The 26,560-nt window shown below is 45.8% G+C and overlaps 1 protein-coding gene across 1 annotated transcript in view; it reads right to left on the reverse strand.

Moving 5' to 3' along the window:
• The window catches only part of LOC141103008 (peroxisomal acyl-coenzyme A oxidase 2-like), a 121,200-nt gene that overhangs the window by 54,890 nt on the left and 39,750 nt on the right, over positions 1 to 26,560 (reverse strand). The window contains exons 3-5 of the mRNA XM_073592125.1: positions 10,403 to 10,554; positions 1,383 to 1,490; positions 552 to 671 (exon numbers count right to left, since the gene is read on the reverse strand). Coding sequence (XP_073448226.1) covers positions 552 to 671; positions 1,383 to 1,490; positions 10,403 to 10,554 — 380 coding nt within the window. The remainder of the gene's footprint in view (positions 1 to 551; positions 672 to 1,382; positions 1,491 to 10,402; positions 10,555 to 26,560) is intronic.

Consider the following 26,560-nt stretch of genomic DNA (forward strand, 5'->3'; position numbering starts at 1 on the left):
AGGGGTCCCACTGATTCTGCATTATGGTGAGTTGAATGATTTAATTTTATATTATAATGTACTAACAGAAATAATGCGCTTCAATCATCCTGACACCATAACAACCATGGTGCCGGGATGATTGAAGTGCTAACACCAGGTGTTTGGAGTATCTTTATCTGCTGATTGTTAAACTCTGAAATACACATATTTCTATTGTGGTGTAAGATCTGGGGCTGCTGTCCCTCCATCACTCTTCCCCCTTCCCCCCTTTCCCTCTCCATCCCTCATTCATCTCAGACTATAACCACACCCCCTTTGAGCCATGCCCATTTACACCACACCCACTATTTTGCATAAACCGTGCCCATATTTCAGTGCAGGGCGCTCCGTATTTTTATTTTTTCCTATGCCACGCCTACAAACTCATGCCCCACCCCCTAAATATAATGTGACTCTACAGCCAAAAAAGTGTCCCTAAAAATGTTTTATAATATTGGCAACTATGCCCTGGTGTTTTCTGTTCAAATGGACCCCATAGTGACCTTGAATCTGAAGATGCAAATTGTTACCTGGGAGTGGAGAGTGGTCCTTCAGACTCCGGATGGGAACTATGAAAGGATGCATGCCATAGTTCTTTCCATTGCTACGTAATTGGGCCAGGACAAGAGCGTGAGTGCTGGTCTTTCCTACTGTGCAAGTCATAGAACATAATAAAACATTACACAACGTAACACATTTCCTTTACTTTGTTTAAACATAATGTAACATTGCATAGGAGAACATATATGCACCAGCTTTTGATTATTAATAAATAATAATGTCAGTTTTCTTTTTGAGGAGCTATTAAAGTGGAACTAAACCCTCCTAGCTTTTACAGCCAAGGAAGCTGCCATCTTAGCCTCGGTTTGATCTGCGGTTGCCTTGGTGCTGCACATATGATCAGTTATGACACTAAGCACACTAGTTAACTGTAAGGGTTCATTTGCACCTGCAAAAAAATGCTGTGTTTAACTACATTTAGATGCATATTTTGTGCATGAAAGAAAGATGCTGCATAAAACATTCATCTAGTGCAGATCTATGCATGCAAAATCTACAGCTGTGTCGTACGTTTTTTGTGTGCGACTAAATGCAGCGCACATTTTCGTATGTAGACGCAGCTGTGTGTAACAAGCACATTGACTATTATAGTGCTGCATTTAGATGTGTACAAAACTATCTGCTGTACACATCTAAATGCCGCATTTTTCCGGCCAAGTGGATGAACCCTAAATGCGCACAAACATGCATGAACACGAGTAATTTAGATGCATATTTTACTCAGGATCTTGTAGCTCTGCAAGAACCTTCATTCTCAGAAGTCACCACAAGCAGTAACACAGTATAAAGCGTATACTTACACCCTCCTGGCCACCATTTTGTTGCTGTAATGGTTGGAGTGTCAATAATAAATTCCTGGGTTGTGGGATCAAAGGTGGCAGTTGTTTCTAAACCTCGAAGATGAGTGCCTGAAACAAATTAACAAGCCAGGTGAATGAACTTGGATATTTGGCTTTTAAACACTCACGCGCTTGACAACACTTAACCTTATCCACTTGTAGCACTGGTAGATTTGCGATCTACCATATGTTAGGTAAATTTAGTAACTTGTTCGTTAAATAGGTTAATTTTGCCTCTGTTTCAGCTTGGTTGACGTTGTGTGCGTTTCCATACTGACCGGTGGGTGTCGCTGTTATGGCTGGTCAGTGTTGGAAAGGCAACGTGTCGAAGGGTATGGATGCTCTTCTGTCCCGGAGACAACTCGGTGGAGGTGGTACTCCGAGTTGCATTCTGGGCGAGGGTATTTAGGGACTGACGCCATATTAGGGGGTTCGTTTTACAGCCACCTGCTGGCCCTCCTGGCCGGCAGGTATGCGTTAGAGCGCAATCTCGTAGTCCTCCGTTCCGGAGGCCCGCGGCGCAGGGGTGGGCCCAGAAGCTTGTCTGGGGCCTACCACGGCAGCCGAGTAATGGTCCTGAGCTGTCTATCCAGAAGGGAAGAAGCTGGACAACCGAGGAGATCCCAGGGGAGGACCCATCATGGAAGGATCACGCAGCGTGCTGGTCTGGAGAGGGGCCTGGTGACTCGGTTGGAGGACGTATCCTAAAAGTAACTATACAGCATAGTGTTGCCGGGTTGGCTTAAAAGGTTCAAGCACTGTGACTAACATTCACTACAAGAAAATCCGGTACATCCTGTGGCAGAGGACCGTACAGGTTTACCCCAAACAATTCTGTGGCAGAGACTTTTGTTCGTGCTACGTACTGGCTGCTAGGCAAGTGAGAGAGGCCTCTCCAGGCGAGCAAAGAGTGTGTCCCACGAGGGGAGCGCATTCTATTATATTATCCAAATTCTACCAGGACATTTGTCAAGAACCTTATGAGAAGATATTTGAGTTTCTTCTGCAGTTTCCCTTCTGCCTCTTTCCTGCTACTTCCTTAGTAAATCGTTTAATAAAGCATTGAAAACGTATTCAAGTGTTGGTGCGTGTATCGTCCAGAGGTAAACTCAACGGAACCCTAGACCCTGTGCCGGTAAAACAGAGGGAAGGAGAGTGAAGGTAGCAAGCCCGCTTAAACCAGCAGCTCCGCCGAGAGTTAGTGCTACAACTAAAAATGCACCTGCTCTTTAGAGCTGCACGATTCTGCATAAAATGAGAATCATGATTTTTTTGCTTAGAATAAAAATCATAATTCTGAAGAACTTTATTTCAAAGATTTACAACCCCTGAATATTAGGTTATGAAAAAAGATGGCAATAAAATAAGACAGAATACTCTTTGCTTCAAACAAATTTAAAGAAATGTAATGAAAAATGTAATGTGTAAAGAAATTAAAAAAAAAATACCATTAAAAAGGAGGTGTTCCAGCCTGGGGAAAAAAAATACTGTAGCTGCCGACTTTCAATATATGGACACTTGCCTGTCCAGGGAGCCTGCGATGTTGGTATCCCAGCTGATCTTCGGATTGGCTCCTGGGTGCCGCCGCCGCCATTCCTGGTAAGGGAAACTGGCAGTGAAGCCTTTTGGCTTCACAGCCGGTTCCCTACTGCACATGCATGAAGCGCAGTGAGCTGTGGTTTCTAACTGGCGGCGAAAGAAGGAGGAGGGTGGCCGAACTTTCAAGGGACGGCGCAGCGGTGCAGTCTCCTGGAGGTGGGGAAGCGAACCTGTCAAAAACAGGTATCTGTCCCCCCCCCCTGAAAGGTGCCAAATGTGACACTGGAGGGGGTGGAGGAAGCAGATATTCCACTTTTGGGTGGAACTTTTAAGTACCCGCTGATACCAACTGCAACTGTTATGTTTACACTTCAGCTGTCAGCAATGGTACAAAGCGTTGAAAAGTGATTTTACAAATTAAATTTGTTTTTTTTGCGCTTTTTTCAATGTGAAATGTGTAAAAATATTAACAAAACAAAAAAGTTTTAATTGTTAATAAGATAGAAGTAAATACATAAAAAAAAAATCACAGCAGAAAAATAATTAAATGGAGAATAAGGAGTTAATAAGGCTGACTAGAGTAAATTAAGGGTTAATAAGGGGTTAAAAAGGGGAACAATTTAATAAAAAAAACAAACAAATAAAAAACACCACACACAAAATTTATTTATTTATTTTTTCCCACTTGACAAGGTTGATTTATTCTGACTTAGGCCCCTTTCACACGGATGGACCGTCCAGGTCTGCCTGTCAGTTTTCTAGGCGGACCTGAATGGACACTCTATAGAGGTCTATGGAGGGACGGATGTCAGTGGTGACATGTCCGCAGACATCCGACCCGCTCCGATCCGAAAAAGTGTGACGGAAGAAAAACCTATTTTTTCATCCATCTGCGGATCGGATCTGGTGACGACGGACTCTACAGGCCGTCTTCATCCGATCCCCCATAGGGGAGAGCGGCACTCTGACAGGTTGGTCCCTACACAATGTGCAGAGACAGACCTGTCATCTGCCTGATCCCCCGCTGAGCAGAGTGGCCTCCGTACACGGACACGTCCATGTGAAGGAGCCCTTAATTTGCAGACCAAAGTTCTGTAAATGAATAAACAGAAAAAGGACAGATAAAAAGATACAATGTTTTTTTTTATCTGTCTTTCAGTGGCTGAGCAATGTTGTTGATAAACATTGCTGGCTGATTTTATTTTTATTTTTTTGACAGCTGTGAGTAGGGAAACTCCTAACAGCTGAATGAGTCATCGGTTGTTAAGAAAGCGGCGGTCCTGCTCCTTAGCAACTGGTGATTGCAGCTTTTTTTTTTTTTTTTTTTTTTTTTTTTTACATTCCAGCTGTCAGTGTGGGAGTGTGACAGATGAAATAACCAAGCCTGAAAGTATTGGTACAGGCATTGGAGCATTTGCACGAGTATCGGTGCAACCCTAATTTTTACATGAATTGTAGAAATGCTGGTTTAGGCATGTGTGTGGGAGGGGTCAAATCTAGATAGGGATCTTTTAATGATTAAGCGCGCAGCTCTACTGCTGTTGGGTCCTGTATATTAACCACTTCAGCCCCAGAAGGATTTGCCCCCTTCTTGACCAGGCCATTTTTGCAATACGGCACTGCGTCACTTTAACTGACAATTGCGTGGTTGTGCGATGTTGTACCCAAACAAAATTCATGTCCTTATTCCCCCCACAAATAGAGCTTTCTTTTGGTGGTATTTGATCACCTCTTTGGTTTTTATTTTTTGCGCTATAAACAAACAAAAAAAGAGCGACAATTTTGAAATGAAAAAAAAAAAAAAAAAAAAAAAACACAATATTTTGTAAAAAGTTATAGCATCTACAAAATAGGGGATAGATTTATGCCATTTTTATTATTATTATTTTTTTACTAGTAACGGCAGTGATCAGCGATTTTTATCACGACTGCAACATTGCGGGCGGACAGATCGGACACTTTTAACACTTTTTTGGGACAAGTGACATTTATACAGCAATCAGAGCTAAAAATAGCCACGAATATCGTATAAATGTAATTGGCAGGGAAGAGGTTAACACTAGGGGGCGATCAAGGGGTAAAATATGTTCCCTAGGTGTGTTCTAACTGTGGGGGGGGATGGGACTGACTAGGGGAGGAGACCGATTGGTGTTCCTACTTAGTAGAAGCACAAGATCTGTCTCCTCTCCGTGAGAGAACTCTGTCACGAGCGATCGCGGGTGCCCGGCAGTCATCACGGCCACCGGACACTCACATCGGCTCCGGGGACACGAACGCACCTGCTTAAGCGTCTTAAAGAGCCAATGTACATCTATGACGGCTCGCGCAGGGGAGCCAACCCAGGGCCGATCCTAGGGTCACAGACGCCTGGGTGCAGAAATATTTCTGGCGCCCCCACCTGGGCGTGGTCATCTTACCAACCCCTCCCCTTTACAAATGTTTCTATGGCAACGACTCAAACACAGAGATGCTCCCCTTAGAAGTCTTCGTTACCTTGGGATCCTCCCATGATCTCTTAACAATAAAGAAAACACAGGAAGAGAGTACACTAATGAGACCTGGAGGGGAGTCTCTCTGATGCACATGCAGAGGGCTGTTTGTTAGAAAGAGCCCCAATACAGGATATGGTCAAAGACTGCAGACATGGTACAAGAGACGGTCAGAGACTGTAGACATAATACAGGAGATGGTCAGAGACTGCAGACATAATACAGGAGATGGTCAGAGACTGTAGACATAATACAAGAGACGGTCAGAGACTACAATCTTAGTACAGGAGATGGTCAGAGACTGCAGACATAATACAGGAGATGGTCAGAGACTGCAGACATAATACAGGAGATGGTCAGAGACTGTAGACATGATACAAGAGACGGTCAGAGACTGCAATCATAGTACAGGAGATGGTCAGAGACTGCAGACATGATCCAAGAGACGGTCAGAGACTGCAGACATGATACAAGAGACGTCAGAGACTGTAGACATGATACAAGAGACAGTCAGAGACTGCAGACATGGTACAGAAGCTGGTCAGAGACTACAGACATTATACAAGAGATGGTCAGAGACTGCAGTTCCTATGGACGTTAGTAGATAATGGCCGATCAGCCCTCTCACCTGACCCAGCGATACAGCAATGGTTCCTCTGATCAGGAGTCAGCTCACTCTGAATTGCCCGTGGTGACTCCGCTGGGTAGCACCCAGATCTGTATTCTGGCAGTGACTCCATTCCTTTCTCTGCCAGGGATGGCGCTAGGCTGTGTGGCTTTCCCTCTGGTGGCGCAGGGCAGCGGGGTTCTCTCTCTGATGGTGTTCTCTCAGGACTGCCCTCTCCCTCTGGAGTCCTGGGTGTACTTCCCTGAAAGCTTTTCCAGGCTCCTGGCTCTCTCTCTCCCATTTAGCTGAGCATGCTGTGTGGGCTGCAGTTTCCGTGTTACAGTGGGGCTGCCAGTCCTCAGGACTACATTTCCCACAATCCTCTTCTCTGCTCCCTTTTCTATTTTGTTTCTTCCCTGGCTGTTATGAAGGCGGGAAAGAAACATAGTGGGAGGCTGTGCTGGCCTCACTAGTACAGCAGTGCATGTGAGAAGGAGAAGGAGAGGGAGAGGGAGGGGGAAAGAAGAGCCTGCAGCTGCAGTGGCATCACTAGGGTTGGTGTCACCAGGTGTGGTATAACTTGGTGTCACCCCCCCTTCCACCAACTATAGTCACCCCCCCAGTACAGACCCCCCTCCACTAAGTATAGACCCCCTTCGTCAGTGCAGACCCCCCACTAAGTATAAACCCCTCCCTCAGTACAGACCCCCCTTCATCAGTATTGACCCCCCCAGGACAAATACCCCCCCGTCCATTAGTACAGACCCCCACCAGGACAAACCACCCTCCAATAGTACAGACCCCCAGGACAACCCCCCCTCCATTAGTACAGACCCCCCCCAGTACAAACCCCCTCCATTAGTACAGACCCCCCAGGACAAACCCCACCTCCATTAGTACAGACCCCCCACCAGGACAACCCCCCACTCCATTAGTACAGACCCCCCCAAGATAAACCCCCCCTCCATTAGTACAAACCCCCCCTCTCCATTAGTACAGACCCCCCCAGGACAAACCCTCCCCTCCATTAGTAGAGACCCCCCCAGGACAAACCCCCCTCTATTAGTAGAGACCCCCCCCTTCCATTAGGGTGCATAAAAACACCCAGGCGGCAGCTGAAGAGGAGAGGACAGTGTGCAGCCGCGCCGCCTGGGTGGAAAGCAGATCAAGACAGGCTTGGGCAGGAGTGAGAGACAGAGGAGGAGAACATGTGTCAGGCACGGACCCCCCCCCAGCAATGTCACTGCGTGGCTGGTCTCTCTCCACACAGAGACCAGCCGCTTCGATCTCCAGCGGCTGCTCTCCTTCTCTGACAGGAGAGAGGGGGGACGAGCTTGAGCCTCAGCGGTGGCAGTGACCTGCGGAGAGAGCCGCCTCTGGATTCAGAGAGGAGGAGGTGGGAGGGGAGCACTCTGGCGCTTCAGCGCCCCCACCTCTCTGGCGCTCGGATGCACTGCACCCCGTGCACCCACCTGGGATCGGCCCTGAGCCAACCTGCTGCAGTATAAATGCGGAGTCTGGTTAGGAAGGGGTTAACCTTAACAGCTGTCAAATTTTTTTTTTTTTCTTCTAAAGGGCAGAAAATCAAAAAGGTTAAAAGATCAGTTTACAAAACAGCATTTCAAAATGACCAACCGCGAAGATCTCTGCACCCGACTGTCCAAGTCCATCTGTCATGGACATTGCAACAAAGAGATCAGTGGTCTCCTCTTGTTTTTGAATCCTCGGGCCAACTGTGCATTCGCTGGTATACAGCACAGATACAGCCTAATATTTTAGAGCAATTTATTTAGACATAAAAGGGATGATTTGCTGGACACTGCTTACTATCTTAGAATTGGAAATAAACCCCTTATTTTTTGGATTATGGTGGAAGCGATGGCATGCAAATACCTTGTTCCCCCCAATTGTGGATTTTAGACTTCTAGAAAAAGAATAATATTTATCTATATGAACACTTTTTGTCCTAAAATATGCTATCACTGAATAAATCAACCAGCTTGACCAAAGTTAAAATTATATATATATTATACACAGTGGGGACGGAAAGTATTCAGACCCCCTTAAATTTTTCACTCTTTGTTATATTGCAGCCATTTGCTAAAATCATTTAAGTTCATTTTTTTCCTAATTAATGTACACACAGCACCCCATATTGACAGAAAAACACAGAATTGTTGACATTTTTTCAGATTTATTTAAAAAAAAAAACTGAAATATCACATGGTCCTAAGTATTCAGACCCTTTGCTCAGTATTTAGTAGAAGCACCCTTTTGATCTAATACAGCCATGAGTCTTTTTGGGAAAGATGCAACAAGTTTTTCACACCTGGATTTGGGGATCCTCTGCCATTCCTCCTTGCAGATCCTCTCCAGTTCTGTCAGGTTGGATGGTAAACGTTGGTGGACAGCCATTTTTAGGTCTCTCCAGAGATGCTCAATTGGGTTTAAGTCAGGGCTGTGGCTGGGCCATTCAAGAACAGTCACAGAGTTGTTGTGAAGCCACTCCATTATTTTAGTTGTGTGCTTAGGGTCATTGTCTTGTTGGAAGGTAAACCTTAGGCCCAGTCTGAGGTCCTGAGCACTCTGGAGAAGGTTTTCGTCCAGGATCTCTCTGTACTTGGCCGCATTCCTCTTTCCCTCGATTGCAACCAGTCGTCCAAAACAAGAAAAAATTACTACTTTGCAAGAAGACACTAATCTATGGGTGTGGGTGTGTGGGTGTGGGTGTGGGTGTGGGTGTGTGTGTGTGTGTGTGTGTGTGTGTGTGTGTAGAACCAGATTACTGGTAATTAAATTATTATTTACACAAAAGTTTATAAAGATAAACTAATGTAGCTAAATGATTCAGTTTTCTAGATCCAGAATCAGATACATGTAAACACTTACCTTTTTTAATTAAGAATATACTTTCAGGTCCTTTTTGTTGCTCTGTATTTTCTTCCAATGCTTCTTCCAATGAGGCCTAGTGAAGAGGACAGAACAAACCAAACACACCCACTAACACGCAAGAGCAAAACTGAAACCTTTTTCTTGTTACAATAGCAGCACAGCACCTCCTAAAGGAAGAAATGCATACTGTTCTTGCATTGGAGGGTTATTTGTTACCTAGGACTTGCTTGTCCTCACTTAGTGCACAGAAATTTGAATAATCTGATATCATACATTTTTTTTTAGAAATGATTTGGAAAATATTTGAACACCCTGTCTTAAAATATTTTATTCATCATGTTAAAATAAAATATTGCACATTTTTTTTTCTTTTTTCAATTTTTCCAATTTTTGGGGAAAAAACAAAAAAGCCTTCAGGAAAAAAACGGAAAAAAAAACGAATGTTGCAATTTTTTTCCGGGCCTTCACATCTCTAGTCTTGCCACAATTCTGTCTCTGAGCTCTTCAGGCAGTTCCTTTGACCCCATGATTCTCATTTGCTCGGACATGCACTGTGAGCTGTAAGGTCTTATATAGACAGGTGTGTGGCTTTCCTAATCAAGTCCAATCAGTATAATCAAACACAGCTGGACTCAAATGAAGGTGTAGAACCATCTCAAGGATGATCAGAAGAAATGGACAGCACCTGAGTTAAATATATGAGTGTCACAGCAAAGGGTCTGAATATTTAGGACCATGTGATATTTCAGTTTTTCTTTTTTAATAAATCTGCAAAAATGTCAACAATTCTGTGTTTTTCTGTCAATATGGGGTGCTGTGTGTACATTAATGAAGAAAAAAATTAACTTAAATGATTTTAGTAAATGGCTGCAATATAACAAAGAGTGAAAAATGTAAGGGGGTCTGAATACTTTCCGTCCCCACTATATATATATATATATATATATAATCAGCCCCCCTCACACCTGTATATATGCCAGCCTCCCCCTCACACCTGTATATATGTCAGCCCCCCCACCTGTGTATATATGTTAGCCCCAAACATACACAAATCAGTAAACACACAAGCCTCTGGCCCCTCCCTGTGCAAAAACAGCCCCCCTCCCTTTCCTTCACAGCCCCTACCTGTAAAGGAAATCTTCCTACCCAGTCCCAGCTCATTTTCACAAAGCCGACCTATTGCTGACACAGAGGAGCACACATCATTTCTATAGTGCACAACACGGCTCCCCTTCACCCATCCTGCCTCTTTCTGGCCCCTCAGGCCCACTACAGTTGTATCGGCTGTCCCCCCCCTGATGGTGGCCCTGGCTCTCTGTATGGTGAGGTTTAGATCTTGCCAATGGTGATAATAAAATAAAAAAAATAAAAAGTGCTAGATATTTTTCCTCAGAGACAGATACAGAATTATTATGATAAAACATTACACAAGTAATCAATCTGTAGTAACATACCATGTCCCAGCTCAGTCTGAGCGTAAGTTCCCAAGAATTGATAGTTGTTGGCAAGTGGCAGCCACTTGGCGATTTGCTCATCTGTACCCAGTGCAGTGAGAGATTTTGTAAAGACAACATGGTCTTTAAGAGCAAACTCTTCGCTGAATGCCCTGGAAGAAGAAAACCAGTGTGAGTAGCCAAGTTCTTGGCGAATTGCTTAAAATGAGGAAAAAGGATAATATTTCCAGTTATAGCAATCATTTAAATACTCAGACAGATGACAGTGGGAAACCCATGAGCGACCAGCAAACATACCATCTGGGCCTTGCCAGCAAGAGGAGACTGAGAAGTTTTGTAACAAATTTTCGGACAAATGTTCATACAAATATTAAATTCAAAAAGCCACTAGTGTATGGCCAGCTTTACCCCACAAGCAGACCTCTCCTATGCAGGGGTGGATCCAGGGGGGGGGGGCAACAGGGCAATTGCCCCCACTGAGAATGTGGGTGAGTGAGTGGGCGGGCAGGCATCGCTGCTGGCGAGAGAGCCAGCGGGCGGCTCCACGGCTGAGAGCACGGGCGATTCTGGTGGGGAGAGACAGCGGGCGGCACTGTTGGTGAGCAGCTGTGTGGCTCGGTGACAGTGTGAGAGCGGCTGCTGGCCAATCAGGGAGTCAGCGGGCAGAAGAGCAGAGAGATAGCAGTTCCGCCCTCACTGTGCAGCGTGCAGGCAGCCGTGGCAGCAGAGAGATTACATCATCTCTCTGCTGATTGACTGGTAATGTGCTGCCTGACTCTGGGACACAGCAAGTAACAATCCGCAACGTGTGGCATGGAAGGTGGCAAGTGACAATCTGCATCTAGTGACAGGCGACGTGGCAAGTGACAATCTGCAACGTGTGGCATGGAAGGTGGCAAGTGACAATCTGCATCTAGTGACAGATGACGTGGCAAGTGACAATCCGCAATGTGTGGCAGGTGACAGTGGCAAGAGACACGCTCAGGGCTCCCACTGATTCTGCATTATGGTGAGTTGAACTATTTTATTTTTTATAACAATGTAATAATAGTAATAATGCTCTTCAATCATCCTGATACCATAACAGCCATGGTGCCGTGATGACCGAAGCGCTAACACCATTTCCCCGTTAATTTTACCCCAAAAAAAGTATTTTCTGGCAGTGCCCCTCCCAAGACTATGCTCTGGATCCGCCCTTGCTCCTATGTTGATGGTAGCAATAGATTAGATGGTCGTCTACAAACAATTGTTGAAAATCAGTAAGGTGGAACATGTAGGCACATTAACCACTCGTTTACCACAGTGCATTTATAAATGGCATTGTCAGGAAATGTTCCATCCATTGGTAATATCTGTTATTTGGCACGCAGTACTGAGGTCCACCAGCAGGTGTCTCCTGGCAGTTTGGAACTTTCAGGAGAGCTTTTCCCTGCTGATGTTATGTCATCTTTGGGCCGCAGTACTGGCGTCCACCAGTGGATGGATCCTGGCATTGTGGAGCAGACAGTACCACCTACAATCAGGTGTCACTTGAGGCCAATCACAGGCCTATAAATACCCGGCAAGCACTCACATGTTTGCCTTGGTTTCTTCCTTGCGCCCTGACCTGCTAGCTTGTGATCTGATCCTGATTCTGAACCTGTTCCTGTGCCCTGAACCCGTGTATCTGATCCTGTCTCCCTGTCCCGATCCCTATCCTGTCTCACCTCTTACCTTGCATCCCTGCCTGCAGTCTTATCCTTCCATCCTCTTCCTGTCCAGTGTTCCATACCCCATCTGCTGATCTCCCCGTGTATGACATTGGCCTGGCTTACGTTTATGTCTCTGGAACATCCCCTGTCCATCTGCTGATCTGCTGTGTATGACCCTGGCCTGGCTATTCTTTATGATCCTGGTATTTCCCATTTATTGTACTTATCTATCTGTTGTTATTTGTGGGTCTCTGTCTGTTGGTTGGTTATTGCACGGTGTCATATTGGAGGTGGTTGTACTATATTATTCACTTACTTTAATAAATTATTATATTTTCACTTATATATGTTTTGGTGTCCTCTGTCGCAGATCACACGGTTCTGGTCACACCTGTTCATGACAATAAACCAAGGCCATCTCTGACCAGAAGTGACTGCGCAGAGGATCCATTGTATTGCTGTTACTGCTACTAAAATGCAATCAGAAACAATTGTTCTCCTTGCCTTACTGGTGTTGGAGGATAACAATTACTGTCTTCTGGTATTGAAAGAGTGGGACAGGGATCAGCTCCTGGAGTGTATCCGTCTGGCCCATTCTTTGGTTGATCAGGGTAGATTACTGTTTAAATATGTTCAGCCCCTGATACAGGTGTGTGCTGAGCTAGCCTTGTCTAGCAGTCCTAAAAGGAAGTGACGATTTTTCTCCCCCCTTCAGTAGTGATCAGGTGGAGTCTCTGGTATGGCTGTTGGAGGATGATGCTGTATACTTTCTGGAGCATTATTCAGCTTGTCCTAAACAGGTGCTAGTGGATTGTATAGATTTGGTGCAGTCCCTGGTTAGACAGGCAGTATGTGAACCCACGTTTGTTCAACCTGTACTACAGGCATGGTCAGACTTATTATTTCCAGCCTCGGTCAGCTCTTCACAACCCGGACCTGCTATTAGACACCTGCCTGCCCAAGAGTCTTTTTCCCCTTCACCCATGGCAACCTCCGCTTCAGACCAATATACCCTGCTTCCCACCAAATATCAATACCCTGTCTCTACCCGCTGCACTTATCCTGCCTTTAACCCGCCTGCCTCTTCTCTGCTACCTACAACTTCCCCACAAGAACTTCCTCTGGCCACTGTTTTCACTTCCTTGCAATATCCCAGCCCTTCTCTTCAGTACACCTCACCTCCTACCTACAGTCCTGCAGTCACCTACAGATCTCCAGCAGTTAAGCCAAAGAAGAAACGGAAGTTCTTTCCAACCCACACAATCCTGCCAGTAACCCAACCTGCCTCCACACCAACCAACCTGCTTCAGTCAGCTTGCATGCCAGCTGAACCTGATAACCCATCTGATTCTGCCAAATCTCTGCCTGCTATCCAGCCAGTGTCTCAGCCTGATGTGCTCCTGTCCACTGCCCAGCCTGATATGCCCCTGTCCGCCGCCCAGTCCGATGTGTTCCTGTCCGCTGCCCAGCCCGATGTGTTCCTGTCCGCTGCCCAGCCCGATGTGTTCCTGTCCGCTGCCCAGCCCGATGTGTTCCTGTCCGCTGCCCAGCCCGATGTGTTCCTGTCTGCTGCCCAGCCTAATGTGCCAGTGTCTGCTACTCAGCCTGTTGTAGCAATGCCTGTGCCCACCGTCCAGTTTGAGATCCCAGTTCCTGCTGCTCAGCCTGACATCCCAGTGTCCACGTTCCATTCTGACACTCCAATGACTACTGCCCAGTCTGATTTACCTATTGTTCAGCCTGTTGTGCCAGTACCTGCTGTTCTGCCTGTTGTGCCAGCACCTGTGGCTGCTGCCCAGTCTGAAGTTCCAATACCTGCTATCCAGTCCGATGCACCTGTTGTTCTGCCTGTTGTGCCAGCACCTGCTGTTCTGCCTGATGTGCCAGCGCCTGTGTCTGCTGCCCAGTCTGAAGTTCCAGTACCTGCTGCCTGGTCTGATGTCTCGGTACCCACTGTCCAGTCCGATGAGCCTGCCTCCCAGTCTGATGTGCCCACCTCCCAGTCTGATGTGCCCGCTTGCCAGCCTGATGTGCCCACCTTCCAGCCTGATGTCTCGCTGCTTGCTTTCCAGCCTGGTGTCTCATTGCCTGCCTTTCAGCCTGATGTCTTGAAATTAGTGTCTCAGCCTGAAGTTTCAGTGCCCGTGTCTCAGCCTGCTGAACCGGTGCCCGTTACCCAGTCTGTTGAACTGGTGTCCGTTACCCAGTCTGTTGAATCGGTGCCCATTACCCAGTCTGTTGAACCAGTGCCCGTTGCCCAGCTTGCTGAGCTGGTGCCTGTGATCCAGCCTGCCCTTACGGTGCTCGCTGTTCGGCCTAATGTTCCAGAGCCTGCTGCCCAGCTCAGTGACCTGGAGCCTGCTGCCCAGCTCGACGACCTGGAGCCTGCTGCCCAGCTCGACGACCTGGAGCCTGCTGCCCAGCTCGACGACCTGGAGCCTGCTGCCCAGCTCGACGACCTGGAGCCTGCTGCCCAGCTTGACGACCCCGAGCCCGCTGTCTGCCCTGATGTGCCCGCTGTCTGCCCTGACGTGCCCGCTGTCTGCCCTGACGTGCCTGATGCCCAGCCTGAAGTGCCTGTTGCCCAGCCTGATGTACCCCCATCTGTTGTTCTGCTTGATGCCATAGACTATGGACAATTACAACCAGTTGGAGCATCCGGAGGCCGCTCTTTGAGAGGGGGTACTGTCAGGAAATGTTCCATCCGCTGGTAATAGCTGTCATTTGGCATGCAGTACTGAGGTCCACCAGCAGGTGTCTCCTGGCAGTTTGGAACTTTCAAGAGCGCTTTTCCCTGCTGATGTTATGTCATCTTTGGGCCGCAGTACTGATGTCCACCAGCGGATGGATCCTGGCAGTGTGGAGCAGACAGTACCACCTACAATCAGGTGTCACTTGAGGCCAATCACAGGCCTATAAATACCCAGCAAGCACTCACATGTTTGCCTTGGTTTCTTCCTTGCGCCCTGACCTGCTAGCTTGTGATCTGATCCTGATTCTGAACCTGTTCCTGTGCCCTGAATCCGTGTATCTGATCCTGTCTCCCTGTCCCGATCCCTATCCTGTCTCACCTCTTACCTTGCATCCCTGCCTGCAGTCTGATCCATCCATCCTCTTCGTGTCCAGTGTTCCTTACCCCAGCTGCTGATCTCCCTGTGTATGACATTAGCCTGGCTTACGTTTATGTCTCTGGAACATCCCCTGTCCATCTGCTGATCTGCTGTGTATGACCCTGGCCTGGCTATTGTTTATGATCCTGGTATTTCCCATTTATTGTACTTATCTGTTGTTATTTGTGGGTCTCTGTCTGTTGGTTGGTTATTGCACTGTGTCATATTGGAGGTGGCTGTACTATATTATTCACTTACTTTAATAAATTATTATATTTTCACTTATATACGGTTTGGTGTCCTCTGTCTCAGATCACACGGTTCTGGTCACACCTGTTCATGACAGTAAACCAAGGCCATCTCTGACCAGAAGTGACTGCACAGAGCAACCATTGTATTGCTGTTACTGCTACTAAAATGCAATCAGAAACAGTTGTTCTCCTTGCCTTACTGGTGTTGGAGGATAACAATTACTGTCGTCTGGTATTGAAAGAGTGGGACAGGGATCAGCTCCTGGAGTGTATCCGTCTGGCCCATTCTCTGGTTGATCAGGGTAGATTACAGTTTAAAAACGTTCTTGCACTGTGTCATATTGAAGGTGGTTGTACTTACTTTAATAAATTATTATATTTTCACTTATATACATTTTGGTGTCTTCTGTTGCAGATCACACGGTTCTGGTCACACCTGTTCATGACAGGCATTGTAGAAGTGGTTAAATCAAGCTTAATAACGGCTTTAAGAGCTTTCCGACATAAGTGTTTCAGGCAGTACTAGAGCGCTCACATCACTGATGGGGCTCTCAAATGCATTGTTAGCCCCTTGTGATAGCAAGAAAAAAAAAAAAGGGGGGGGGGGGTATAAAAATATAATAAATAATAATAATATATTTTTTCTTTAAAGCATCCCCCGTCACCCCCATAGAGGCCCTATTGTCATGATTAGGTTCAGAGACCAGTAGCTATAGCAGTAGAGAAGCTCCCACCGACTAACAGGATTAGTGCACAAGCAGATCACCCTGGTGGATGAGGCAGGCTCACCCGAGGCGTGGGGTCCAAGCACTAATCATCAGGAGGAGATGGATTTTCCTGCATGCTAGTACCAGGTTGTGGTCCTTAGGATCACCTCACCGTGAGATAAGCAAGGTGTGGTCTAGTAGCAGATGTATCAGGTATGGATCAAGCAGAAGCATAGTCTGTAAACATTGACAAGCCAAAGGTTATTATTATACAGGATTTATATAGCGCCAACAGTATATGCAGCACTTTACAACATGAGGGCAGACAGTACACACAATACAAATTAATACTGGAGGGATCAGAGGGCCCTGCTCATTAGAGCTTACAATCTAGAAGGGAGGGTCAAGTGGAAACAAAAGATAATGACTGTGGGGGGTGGGCTGATGGAGAAAATGAAAAATAAACGTTGTAGTTAGGTGTGGGTAGGGTAGGCTTCTCTGAAGAGAAGGGTTTTCAGGGATCGTCTAAAAGCTTATAGAGTAGGAGATAAGCGGACATATTGGGGTAGGGCATTCCATAGGATTGGAGACGCTTTGGAAATGTCCTGGATGCGAGCATGGGAGGAGGTGATGAGGGAGCTAGAGAGCAGGAGATCTTGAGAGGAACGAAGAGAACGAGTAGTTTGGTATTTAGAGACTAGGCTAGTGATGTAGCTGGGGGCTAAATTGTGGATGGCTTTGTATGTAGTTGTTAGTATTTTGAATTGAATTCTTTGGCTGACCGCAAACCAGTGGAGGGACTGACAGAGAGGGGTAGCAGAGACAGCGATTGGTAAGGTGGATGAGTCTGGCAGCAGCATTCATGATCAATTGAAGAGGTGATAGACTATGTAGAGGTAAGCCAATGAGAAGGGATTTGCAGTAGTCGTTGGTAACAAGTAGATGCAGGTTGGGATCAAGTAGAAGCGTAGTTAAGGAACAAGCCAAAAAGGTAGGTAATGTATGGTAGTGAACATAAGGACAAGTGCAGGTACCAAAGGAGCAAGATATTGGCTATAGAGAGCACAATAATCTGGCAAATAAAGTGTAAAGGCATGGCTTAAATAGGAAGTTCATTGGAGGACCAAAGAGTTCGAGTTCAAGGTTCATAAGAAACAAGGTACAAGACAAAATCGTTTAAGGGGTCAGACAGCGAGCTGTCCAGCATCTCAGGTGGGTCAGCAAGAAGAGTTACTGCCAGACAGAGCAGAGGTCCTGGTTCAGATCCAGGCCCTGACACCCATATAAAAAATTCCCAGCATAGGGCAAGTACATATTTGTAGATATCAATTGTGCCACAAATGTGAGGTGTCAGAGTGCGAGCAATACGTCTACAGCTATAATTCATTGTTAACTCTAAATAATCTGCAAAGGCTTTTAAAGCATTGCCTAGTTGCCCATGAAAAATTTTTGGTACCATAGCTTGTTTTGTAAGTATATCAAAAAATGTACAGAAAAAAAAAAGCACCCATGACGGCTATGACTGGTAAAATTAAAACAAACCAAATTTACACTCACGGGGCCTCTCTCTCTCAAATAATCACATTACAGTGGACATAAAAAGTCTACACACCCCTGTTAAAATGTCAGCTGAACTCACACGATTTCAATCATGCAGCAGTGTGAACCTGGGCTGAATGTGACTTATAAACTGTACAACTCAGATGAACAACAAACTGAAATCTTTTAGGTGGAGGGAAGTAAAAAAAAAAAAAAAAAAAATATCATATAATATATACACACACACACACACACACACACACACACACATTATATATATATATATATATATATATATATATATATATATATATATATATATATATATATATATATATATATATATATATATATATATATATATATTTATTATAATATAATATAATATAATATAATATAATATAATATAATATAATATATGGTTGCATAAGTGTACACACCCTTAAACTAATACTTTGTTGACATATCTTAACTTGGCAATATTTGCTCACTCTTCTTTGCAAAAACACTCCAAATCTATCAGATTGGGAGGTTATCTCCCGTGCACAGCCCTCTTCAGATCACCCTATAGAATACTATTCCTTTATATTGCCTTTTAAAATTTACAAATGCAGCAATTTATAATTTTTTTGCAGAGTTCTCCATGACAGCACCAAACGAATAGTCTTTTTATAGAAGAGGGAAGGAAACACAAAAGGTGGTGTAGAACAACAGGGTTGAAATGCTCCAATTCTGTCCTAAATCAAAAGTCTCAGGTGTGTGTGCTGTCAGGGAGAATCAACTGGAATTGCGTTTGCCAGTATTTTTTTTTTTTTTTTGCAGAGAGCAATTTATAAATTTGAATGAAAAGTTTAGCTCTGGGAAACACTTTTTGAAAGATAAAATAGCATTTTATATACAACCAGTGGCGTAGCTTGGGGGGTGCGAGGGGGGCCGTGGCACCGGGCGCAACATTTTGGGGGGCGCAATTCAAAGCCAGTGTGTGTCACTGTCCTAATTCCAATATACCGTGTCCCCGCGCTCCGGCTGCCATGTTTAATCTCAGGCAGAACGGCCGGCGCCCTGTGATTGGGCGAATGGGGTCATGTGCAGTGGCAGGGCTGGCCTGTCCGTGATGTTGGGTGGCACTTGCGCAAAGGTTGCTCCTGGAATCCCGCTTTCGCCTTGTGACCTGTCACCGCTGTCTTTTCCTCCTCCTCCTCTCCTCCGGATCTCCAATCATTTACTGTTGTGGCAGCGCAAATCGATCTTGAATGGAAGACAAAACGCAGGTGAGACTCCCTCGTCAGAAACGAGTCATGTTGCTGGCCTGGGGGGGAGTGCACATGGTCTGGGGAGAGGAAGCAGCCAGCCAGAGAGACAGTAAACAAGCAGTTAGAGTCATGCTGTGTAGTGGTCAGTATAGGAATACTATAGGTAGAGTGGGTAGTGTAGTGGTCAGCATAGTGTAGTGGTCAGTGTGGTGTAGTAGGTAGTGCAGTGGTCAGTGTAGTGTAGTGGTCAGCATGGTGTAGTGCAGTGTAGTGGGTAGTGCAGTGTAGTGGGTAGTGGTCAGTGTAGTGGACAGGTAGGTAAGCGTAGTGGTCAGTGTAGGAATCAGGTATGTCAGTGTTAGTGGTCAGTATAGGAAACAGGTAGGTTAGTTTAGTGGTCAGTGTGGTGTAGTGGTCAGTGCAGTGGGTAGTGTAGTGGGTAGTGGTCAGTGCAGTGTAGTGGTCAGTCTAGTGTAGTGGGTCGTGTGGTGTAGTGGTCAGTGCAGCGTAGTGGGTAGTGGTCAGCGTAGTGGGTAGTGGTCAGTGTAGTGTACTGTATTGAGTAGTGGTCAGTGTAGTGGGTAGTGCAGTGTAGTGGTCAGTGTAGGGTAGTGGTCAGTGTAGTGGGTAGTGGTTAGTGCAGTGTAGTTGTCAGTGTGGTGTAGTGTAGTGGTCAGTGTAGTGGGTACTGTAGTGTAGTGGTCAGTGTGTAGTAGGTTGTGTAGTGGTTAGTGCAGTGTAGTGGTCAGTGTAGTGTAGTGGGTAGTGGTCAGTGCAGTGTAGTGGGTAGTGTAGTGGTCAGTGAAGTGTAGTGGGTAGTGCAGTGTAGTGGTGAGTGCAGTGTAATGGTCAGTGTGGTGTAGTGGTTGGTGTAGTGGTCAGTGTAGTGTAGTGGACAGGTAGGTAAGTGTACTGGTCAGTGTAGGAATCAGGTAGGTTAGTTTAGTGGCCAGTGTAGTGAGTAGTTGTCAGTGCAGGGTAGTAGTCAGTGTAGTGGTCAGTGTAGTGTAGTGGGTAGTGTAGTGGGTAGTGTAGTGGGTAGTGTGGTGGGTAGTGTGGTGGGTAGTGTGGTGTAGTGTAGTGAGTAGTGGTCAGTGTAGTGGGTAGTGGTCAGTGTAGTGAGTAGTGGTCAGTGTAGTGGGTAGTGGTCAGTGTAGTGGGTAGTGCAATGTAGTGGTAAGTGTAGGGTAGTGGTCAGTGTGGTGTAGTGTAGTGGTCAGTGTGGTGTAGTGGTCAGTGTGGTGTAGTGGTCAGTGTGGTGTAGTGTAGTGGGTAGTGGTCAGTGCGTAGTGTAGTGGGTAGTGTAGTGTAATGGTGAGTGCAGTGTAGTGGTCAGTGTGGTGTAGTGGTTGGTATAATGGTCAGTATAGTGTAGTGGACAGGTAGGTAAGCGTAGTGGTCAGTGTAGGAATCAGGTAGGTTAGTTTAGTGGTCAGTGTGGTGTGCTGTGTAGTGAGTAGTGGTCAGTGTAGTGTAGTGGGTAGTGTAGTGGTCAGTGTAGTGGGTAGTGTAGTGGTCAGTGTGGTGTAGTGCTCAGTGTAGTGGACAAGTAGGTAAGCGTAGTGGTCAGTGTAGAAATCAGGTAGTTTCGTTTAGTGGTCAGGTAGTGTAGTGAAGTGGGTCGTGGTCAGTGCAGGGTAGTGGTCAGTGTAGTGGTCAGTGTAGTGGTCAGTGTGGTGTAGTGATTAGTGTGGTGTAGTGGTCAGTGTGGTAGTCAGTGTAGTGGACAGGTAGGTAAGCGTAGTGGTCAGTGTAGGAATCAGGTAGGTTCTTTTAGTGGTCAGGTAGTGGTTGGTGTAGTGGTCAGTGTAGTGGGTAGTGTAGTAGTCAGTGTAGTGGGTAGTGTAGTGGGCAGGTAGGTAAGCGTAGTGGTCAGTGTAGGAATCAGGTAGGTTAGTTTAGTGGTCAGGTAGTGTGGTGTAGTGGTCAGTGTGGTGTAGTGGGTAGTGGTCAGTGTAGTGTAGTGGACAGGTAGGTAAGCATAGTGGTCAGTATAGGAATCAGGCAGGTCAATGTAGTTGTCAGGTAGGTCGGTGTAGGAATCAGGCTGGTCAGTACTATTGTAGGAAGGGAAGGAGTGCTAAAAGTTCACAGGTTAGGGGGCACAAATGACTTGCCTTGCCCCGGGTGCTGACAACCCACGCTACTCCACTGTGTACAACTATATGTATCAGACCAAAATGAGGGACAGATGAGGAGGAAAGAGGGACAGAGGGACATTGCTCCAAATCAGTGACAGTTGGGAGCTATGAATATAGGAGATTGTTGTCACATGTACCACACAGTCAGTACTTGCCAGATATTCCTGCAGCTCCTTTAATGTCTCTGTAGGCCTCTTAGCAGCCTCCCTGACCAGTTTTCTTCTTGTCTTTTCATCAATTTTGGAGTGACCTCCAGTTCTGGGTAATGTCACTTTTGTGCCATATTTTTTCCATTTGATGATAACTGTCTTCACTGTGTTCCATGGTATATCTAATGCCTTGGAAAATCTTTTGTATCCTTCTCCTGACTGATACATTTTAACAAAAAAATCCCTCTGATGCTTTGGAATCTCTCTGCGGACCATGGCTTTTGCTGTAGGATGCGACTAAGAAAATGTCAGGAAAGACCTACTAGAACAGCTGAATTTTGTTGGGGGTTAATCGGAGGCACTTTAAAAATGATGGCAGGTGTGTACTGACTCCAATTTAACATGAGTTTGAATGTGATTGCTTAATTCTGAACACAGCTACATCCTATAAGGAGGGTGTGCACACTTATGCAACCACATTAGTTTATTTTTTTATTTTTACTTCCCTCCCCTAAAAGATTTCAATTTGTTGTTCAACTGAGTTGTACAGTTTACAGGTCACATTAAAAAGGTGGAAAAAGTTCTGAAATTATTTATCTTTGTCTCATTTTTTTACATCACAGAAACCTGACATTTTAACAGGGGTGTGTAGACTTTTTATATCCATTGTATGTATGTTGGGGAAACCCACACATTTTGCCAAAGTAGCCAGGACATGTGTCAAAGACCCCCCTGTGAGTAGTCCTGGACACCAATGAACTAAAGAGGGCCAACGAACACATCAAAGGAGAGGAAACAAAGAGAAAGACAGGAAAAACAGACAAGCATGAAGGGAAGGGGAGGGGAGAAAGGGAAGATAGGGACCCGGGATCACCTGAGACACCTGTTAAAGTCGACCCACGCTTGCCAGGGGGAGATCAGGGAAGGTATACATTAACCATTGTTCCCAATTTTTTAAGAGCTTAGCGTGCAAGTCTTTAAAGTGGAGATCATTGCTCCAAATCAGTGACAGTTGGGAGCTATGAATATAGGAGATTGTTGTCACATGTACCACACAGTCAGTACTTGCCAGATATTCCTGCAGCTCCTTTAATGTCTCTGTAGGCCTCTTAGCAGCCTCCCTGACCAGTTTTCTTCTTGTCTTTTCATCAATTTTGGAGTGACCTCCAGTTCTGGGTAATGTCACTTTTGTGCCATATTTTTTCCATTTGATGATAACTGTCTTCACTGTGTTGCAACCACATTAGTTTATTTTTTTATTTTTACTTCCCTCCCCTAAAAGATTTCAATTTGTTGTTCAACTGAGTTGTACAGTTTACAGGTCACATTAAAAAGGTGGAAAAAGTTCTGAAATTATTTATCTTTGTCTCATTTTTTTACATCACAGAAACCTGACATTTTAACAGGGGTGTGTAGACTTTTTATATCCATTGTATGTATGTTGGGGAAACCCACACATTTTGCCAAAGTAGCCAGGACATGTGTCAAAGACCCCCCTGTGAGTAGTCCTGGACACCAATGAACTAAAGAGGGCCAACGAACACATCAAAGGAGAGGAAACAAAGAGAAAGACAGGAAAAACAGACAAGCATGAAGGGAAGGGGAGGGGAGAAAGGGAAGATAGGGACCCGGGATCACCTGAGACACCTGTTAAAGTCGACCCACGCTTGCCAGGGGGAGATCAGGGAAGGTATACATTAACCATTGTTCCCAATTTTTTAAGAGCTTAGCGTGCAAGTCTTTAAAGTGGAGATCATTGCTCCAAATCAGTGACAGTTGGGAGCTATGAATATAGGAGATTGTTGTCACATGTACCACACAGTCAGTACTTGCCAGATATTCCTGCAGCTCCTTTAATGTCTCTGTAGGCCTCTTAGCAGCCTCCCTGACCAGTTTTCTTCTTGTCTTTTCATCAATTTTGGAGTGACCTCCAGTTCTGGGTAATGTCACTTTTGTGCCATATTTTTTCCATTTGATGATAACTGTCTTCACTGTGTTCCATGGTATATCTAATGCCTTGGAAAATCTTTTGTATCCTTCTCCTGACTGATACATTTTAACAAAAAAATCCCTCTGATGCTTTGGAATCTCTCTGCGGACCATGGCTTTTGCTGTAGGATGCGACTAAGAAAATGTCAGGAAAGACCTACTAGAACAGCTGAATTTTGTTGGGGGTTAATCGGAGGCACTTTAAAAATGATGGCAGGTGTGTACTGACTCCAATTTAACATGAGTTTGAATGTGATTGCTTAATTCTGAACACAGCTACATCCTATAAGGAGGGTGTGCACACTTATGCAACCACATTAGTTTATTTTTTTATTTTTACTTCCCTCCCCTAAAAGATTTCAATTTGTTGTTCAACTGAGTTGTACAGTTTACAGGTCACATTAAAAAGGTGGAAAAAGTTCTGAAATTATTTATCTTTGTCTCATTTTTTTACATCACAGAAACCTGACATTTTAACAGGGGTGTGTAGACTTTTTATATCCATTGTATGTATGTTGGGGAAACCCACACATTTTGCCAAAGTAGCCAGGACATGTGTCAAAGACCCCCCTGTGAGTAGTCCTGGACACCAATGAACTAAAGAGGGCCAACGAACACATCAAAGGAGAGGAAACAAAGAGAAAGACAGGAAAAACAGACAAGCATGAAGGGAAGGGGAGGGGAGAAAGGGAAGATAGGGACCCGGGATCACCTGAGACACCTGTTAAAGTCGACCCACGCTTGCCAGGGGGAGATCAGGGAAGGTATACATTAACCATTGTTCCCAATTTTTTAAGAGCTTAGCGTGCAAGTCTTTAAAGTGGAGATCCACCCACCCCTTTAAAAATTAAAAAGTCAGCCTCTACACATACTGTAGCTGCTGACTTTTAACCAGAGCTGGTGCAAGAAACTTTGATACTCTAGGCAAAACCTAATTTTGCCACCCTAGCTCTGGCCCTTTTGCCCTGCCCTTCCAACATGTGACTTACCTTACCATTACACTGACCTACCTGACACATGCACTGACCCACCTGACTCCTACTTCCTGCACTACTCACCCCCCACATACAACTCGATGTAAATCAGGGAGGATCCATCCTCTTCCTTACCTCTGCTCCTCATTGACTATCACATCAGGGCTCTCCTCAGCTCTGGGCGGGCAGTATTTCTTAGGAGTCCCTGCAAACGCCAATCAGCAGCTCCATGGTGTCCCCGCTGCGGCTGGGCCAGCGCCATGCTATCCAGCTACTGCCATACCATCCTGGCACTCCATGATGTGTCCCGCCGAGCCAGCGCCATGCCATCCAGCCGCTCCATGGTGTCCCCGCCGGACGGGAGGTCAGCTAACAGATGCTGCACCTCTCCCAATGCTCCTATCTCCACCGAGCCCCACCCCTCCGCTGCACTCAGACCACACCAGAGGGATAGGCTGGCATAAAGAAGTCCTGGAGCAGCGCTGCGAGATATTCCTGTGTGAGGAGATGTGACAGCGGGGGGTGAGCAATCAGGAGAGGAGAGCCGAGCTTCACTGGGACAGAGGCCATGCCCTAGGCAGCTGCCTACATCGCCTAGTGGTAGCACCGGCCCTGCTTTTAACATTAGGATACTTACCTTACCTGGAGTCCAGCGATGTCGGCACCGCAGCTGATATTTCCATCAGCTGGTCGGGTGGTGTCGCCGCCGCCATTGCGGTAAGCTAGCTCGGCAGTGTATTCTTTCGGGTTCATGGCTGGATCCTTACCTCGCATGCGCTGCGCTCGCTCACTGACCAGTAGAATGGGAGGCATGAGGGGGACCAAGCTGCTGATGTAATTGGCCATGGCCCGGTCTCCGAGAAGTGGGGACAGGGTACCTGTAAAAAACAGGTACCGCTCCCCCTGAAAGGTGCCAAAAGGTGGCACCGAAGGGGGGGGGGATCAGATAAGCAGAAGTTCCACTTTTGGGTGGAACTCCTGTTTAAGAAAATTAGACATTTGTTCATTAAGCATCATGGCCGTCAAACAGTGTCTCACTCCCTGGAGAGGGACTGTAGGTTTCTTCTAGGCCTGAGCAATCGTCCTTTTGGCTGCTATGAACAAATAAAATTCCAGGTTTTTGTTGATGCGCAAATAAGCCTGGGATGGGGCAATTCAGCAAAGCAAATTTAGCCTCCTTTTGGATATTTAGGTGGAACAGGGAATACAGTAGACCAAACACTCGGAACCAAAAGCCCACCAGTCAAGGGCAGGTCCACCAGGTATGCAAAACATGCCCCCCCCAATAGCCACACACCCAAAAACAGCGATCACTAGAGGTCAGGTTAGCATGGGCGATAAGGGCTGGGACCCAATACCACCGCAACACCACTTTATCTACCGCCTCTAAGGTGGTAGTATCAAATGAACATTTAGCAACTGAAGACCAGGTCTTGCTCCAATCCGCCAGTTCGATCTCAGTACCCAAATCTTGTTCCCACTGAACCACATAAGAAAATGAAGTGCGTGATAATCGGCCATTCAAGGACGCATAGAGAGTGGAGATTTGCCCCAGGGAATGCTGACAGATATGCTCAAAATTGTTTTCTGGAACGGATAGGAAGAGGTACGCTGGAGAGATGCTATTCAGTGTTGAAGCTGGAGGAAGTGAAAAAAAAAAAAACAGACTGGGGAGCGTCATGAGACTCCATGTCGGTGGGGACCGAGCAGTCAAAAAATTTTGCACATGAGTAAGGCCACAGGAAGTCCACCAAGGGGAAACAAGGGGTTGTTGGTAATAGGTAGCAAGGGTAGAAAGGGAGACATGAGGGAGCTTGAGTATCTCACTGAATCCCATAGTTACAAGTTATGTTGCATTAATGGGCTTAAAGGCAGCAGGACGTAGTTTCTGTGAAAGTCATAAAAGAGCCTGTCCAGAAAAAGGAGCATAATTAGGGAGTTCCAAAAACACCCATAAAGGAAATATTGGATGAGGCGTGAAGCAGGGTCAGTTGAGAGATCTGGGCAGCCAAATATTTGGAGACATGGGAAATCCCCAGTCCTCTTTGTAGTCAGTGTATAAAAAGGGTGGCCCTAGAGATTCTAGGACGATTATTAGCCCAGGTCTTCCCCAGGATCTTTAGATCATTGCTCAAAAAGGGATATTGTTGGGATATTTTTGGGTCATTCGTTATGATCGCTATTTGGAAATTCATACATTCGGAAATTCAGAAATTCTAAAACCCGAAAATCTAAAAATATAGCTATAAATATCTTAACTATTACTAACTATTAAATTATAGGTATTGGAATTTCCTTTCAAATTTAGCTGTGACGAATACAAATTTATCCGACGTTACGAATTATCCGAAATA

This window comes from Aquarana catesbeiana, linkage group LG07 (assembly GCF_042186555.1).
Source record: "Aquarana catesbeiana isolate 2022-GZ linkage group LG07, ASM4218655v1, whole genome shotgun sequence".
Taxonomy (NCBI): Eukaryota; Metazoa; Chordata; class Amphibia; order Anura; family Ranidae; genus Aquarana; species Aquarana catesbeiana.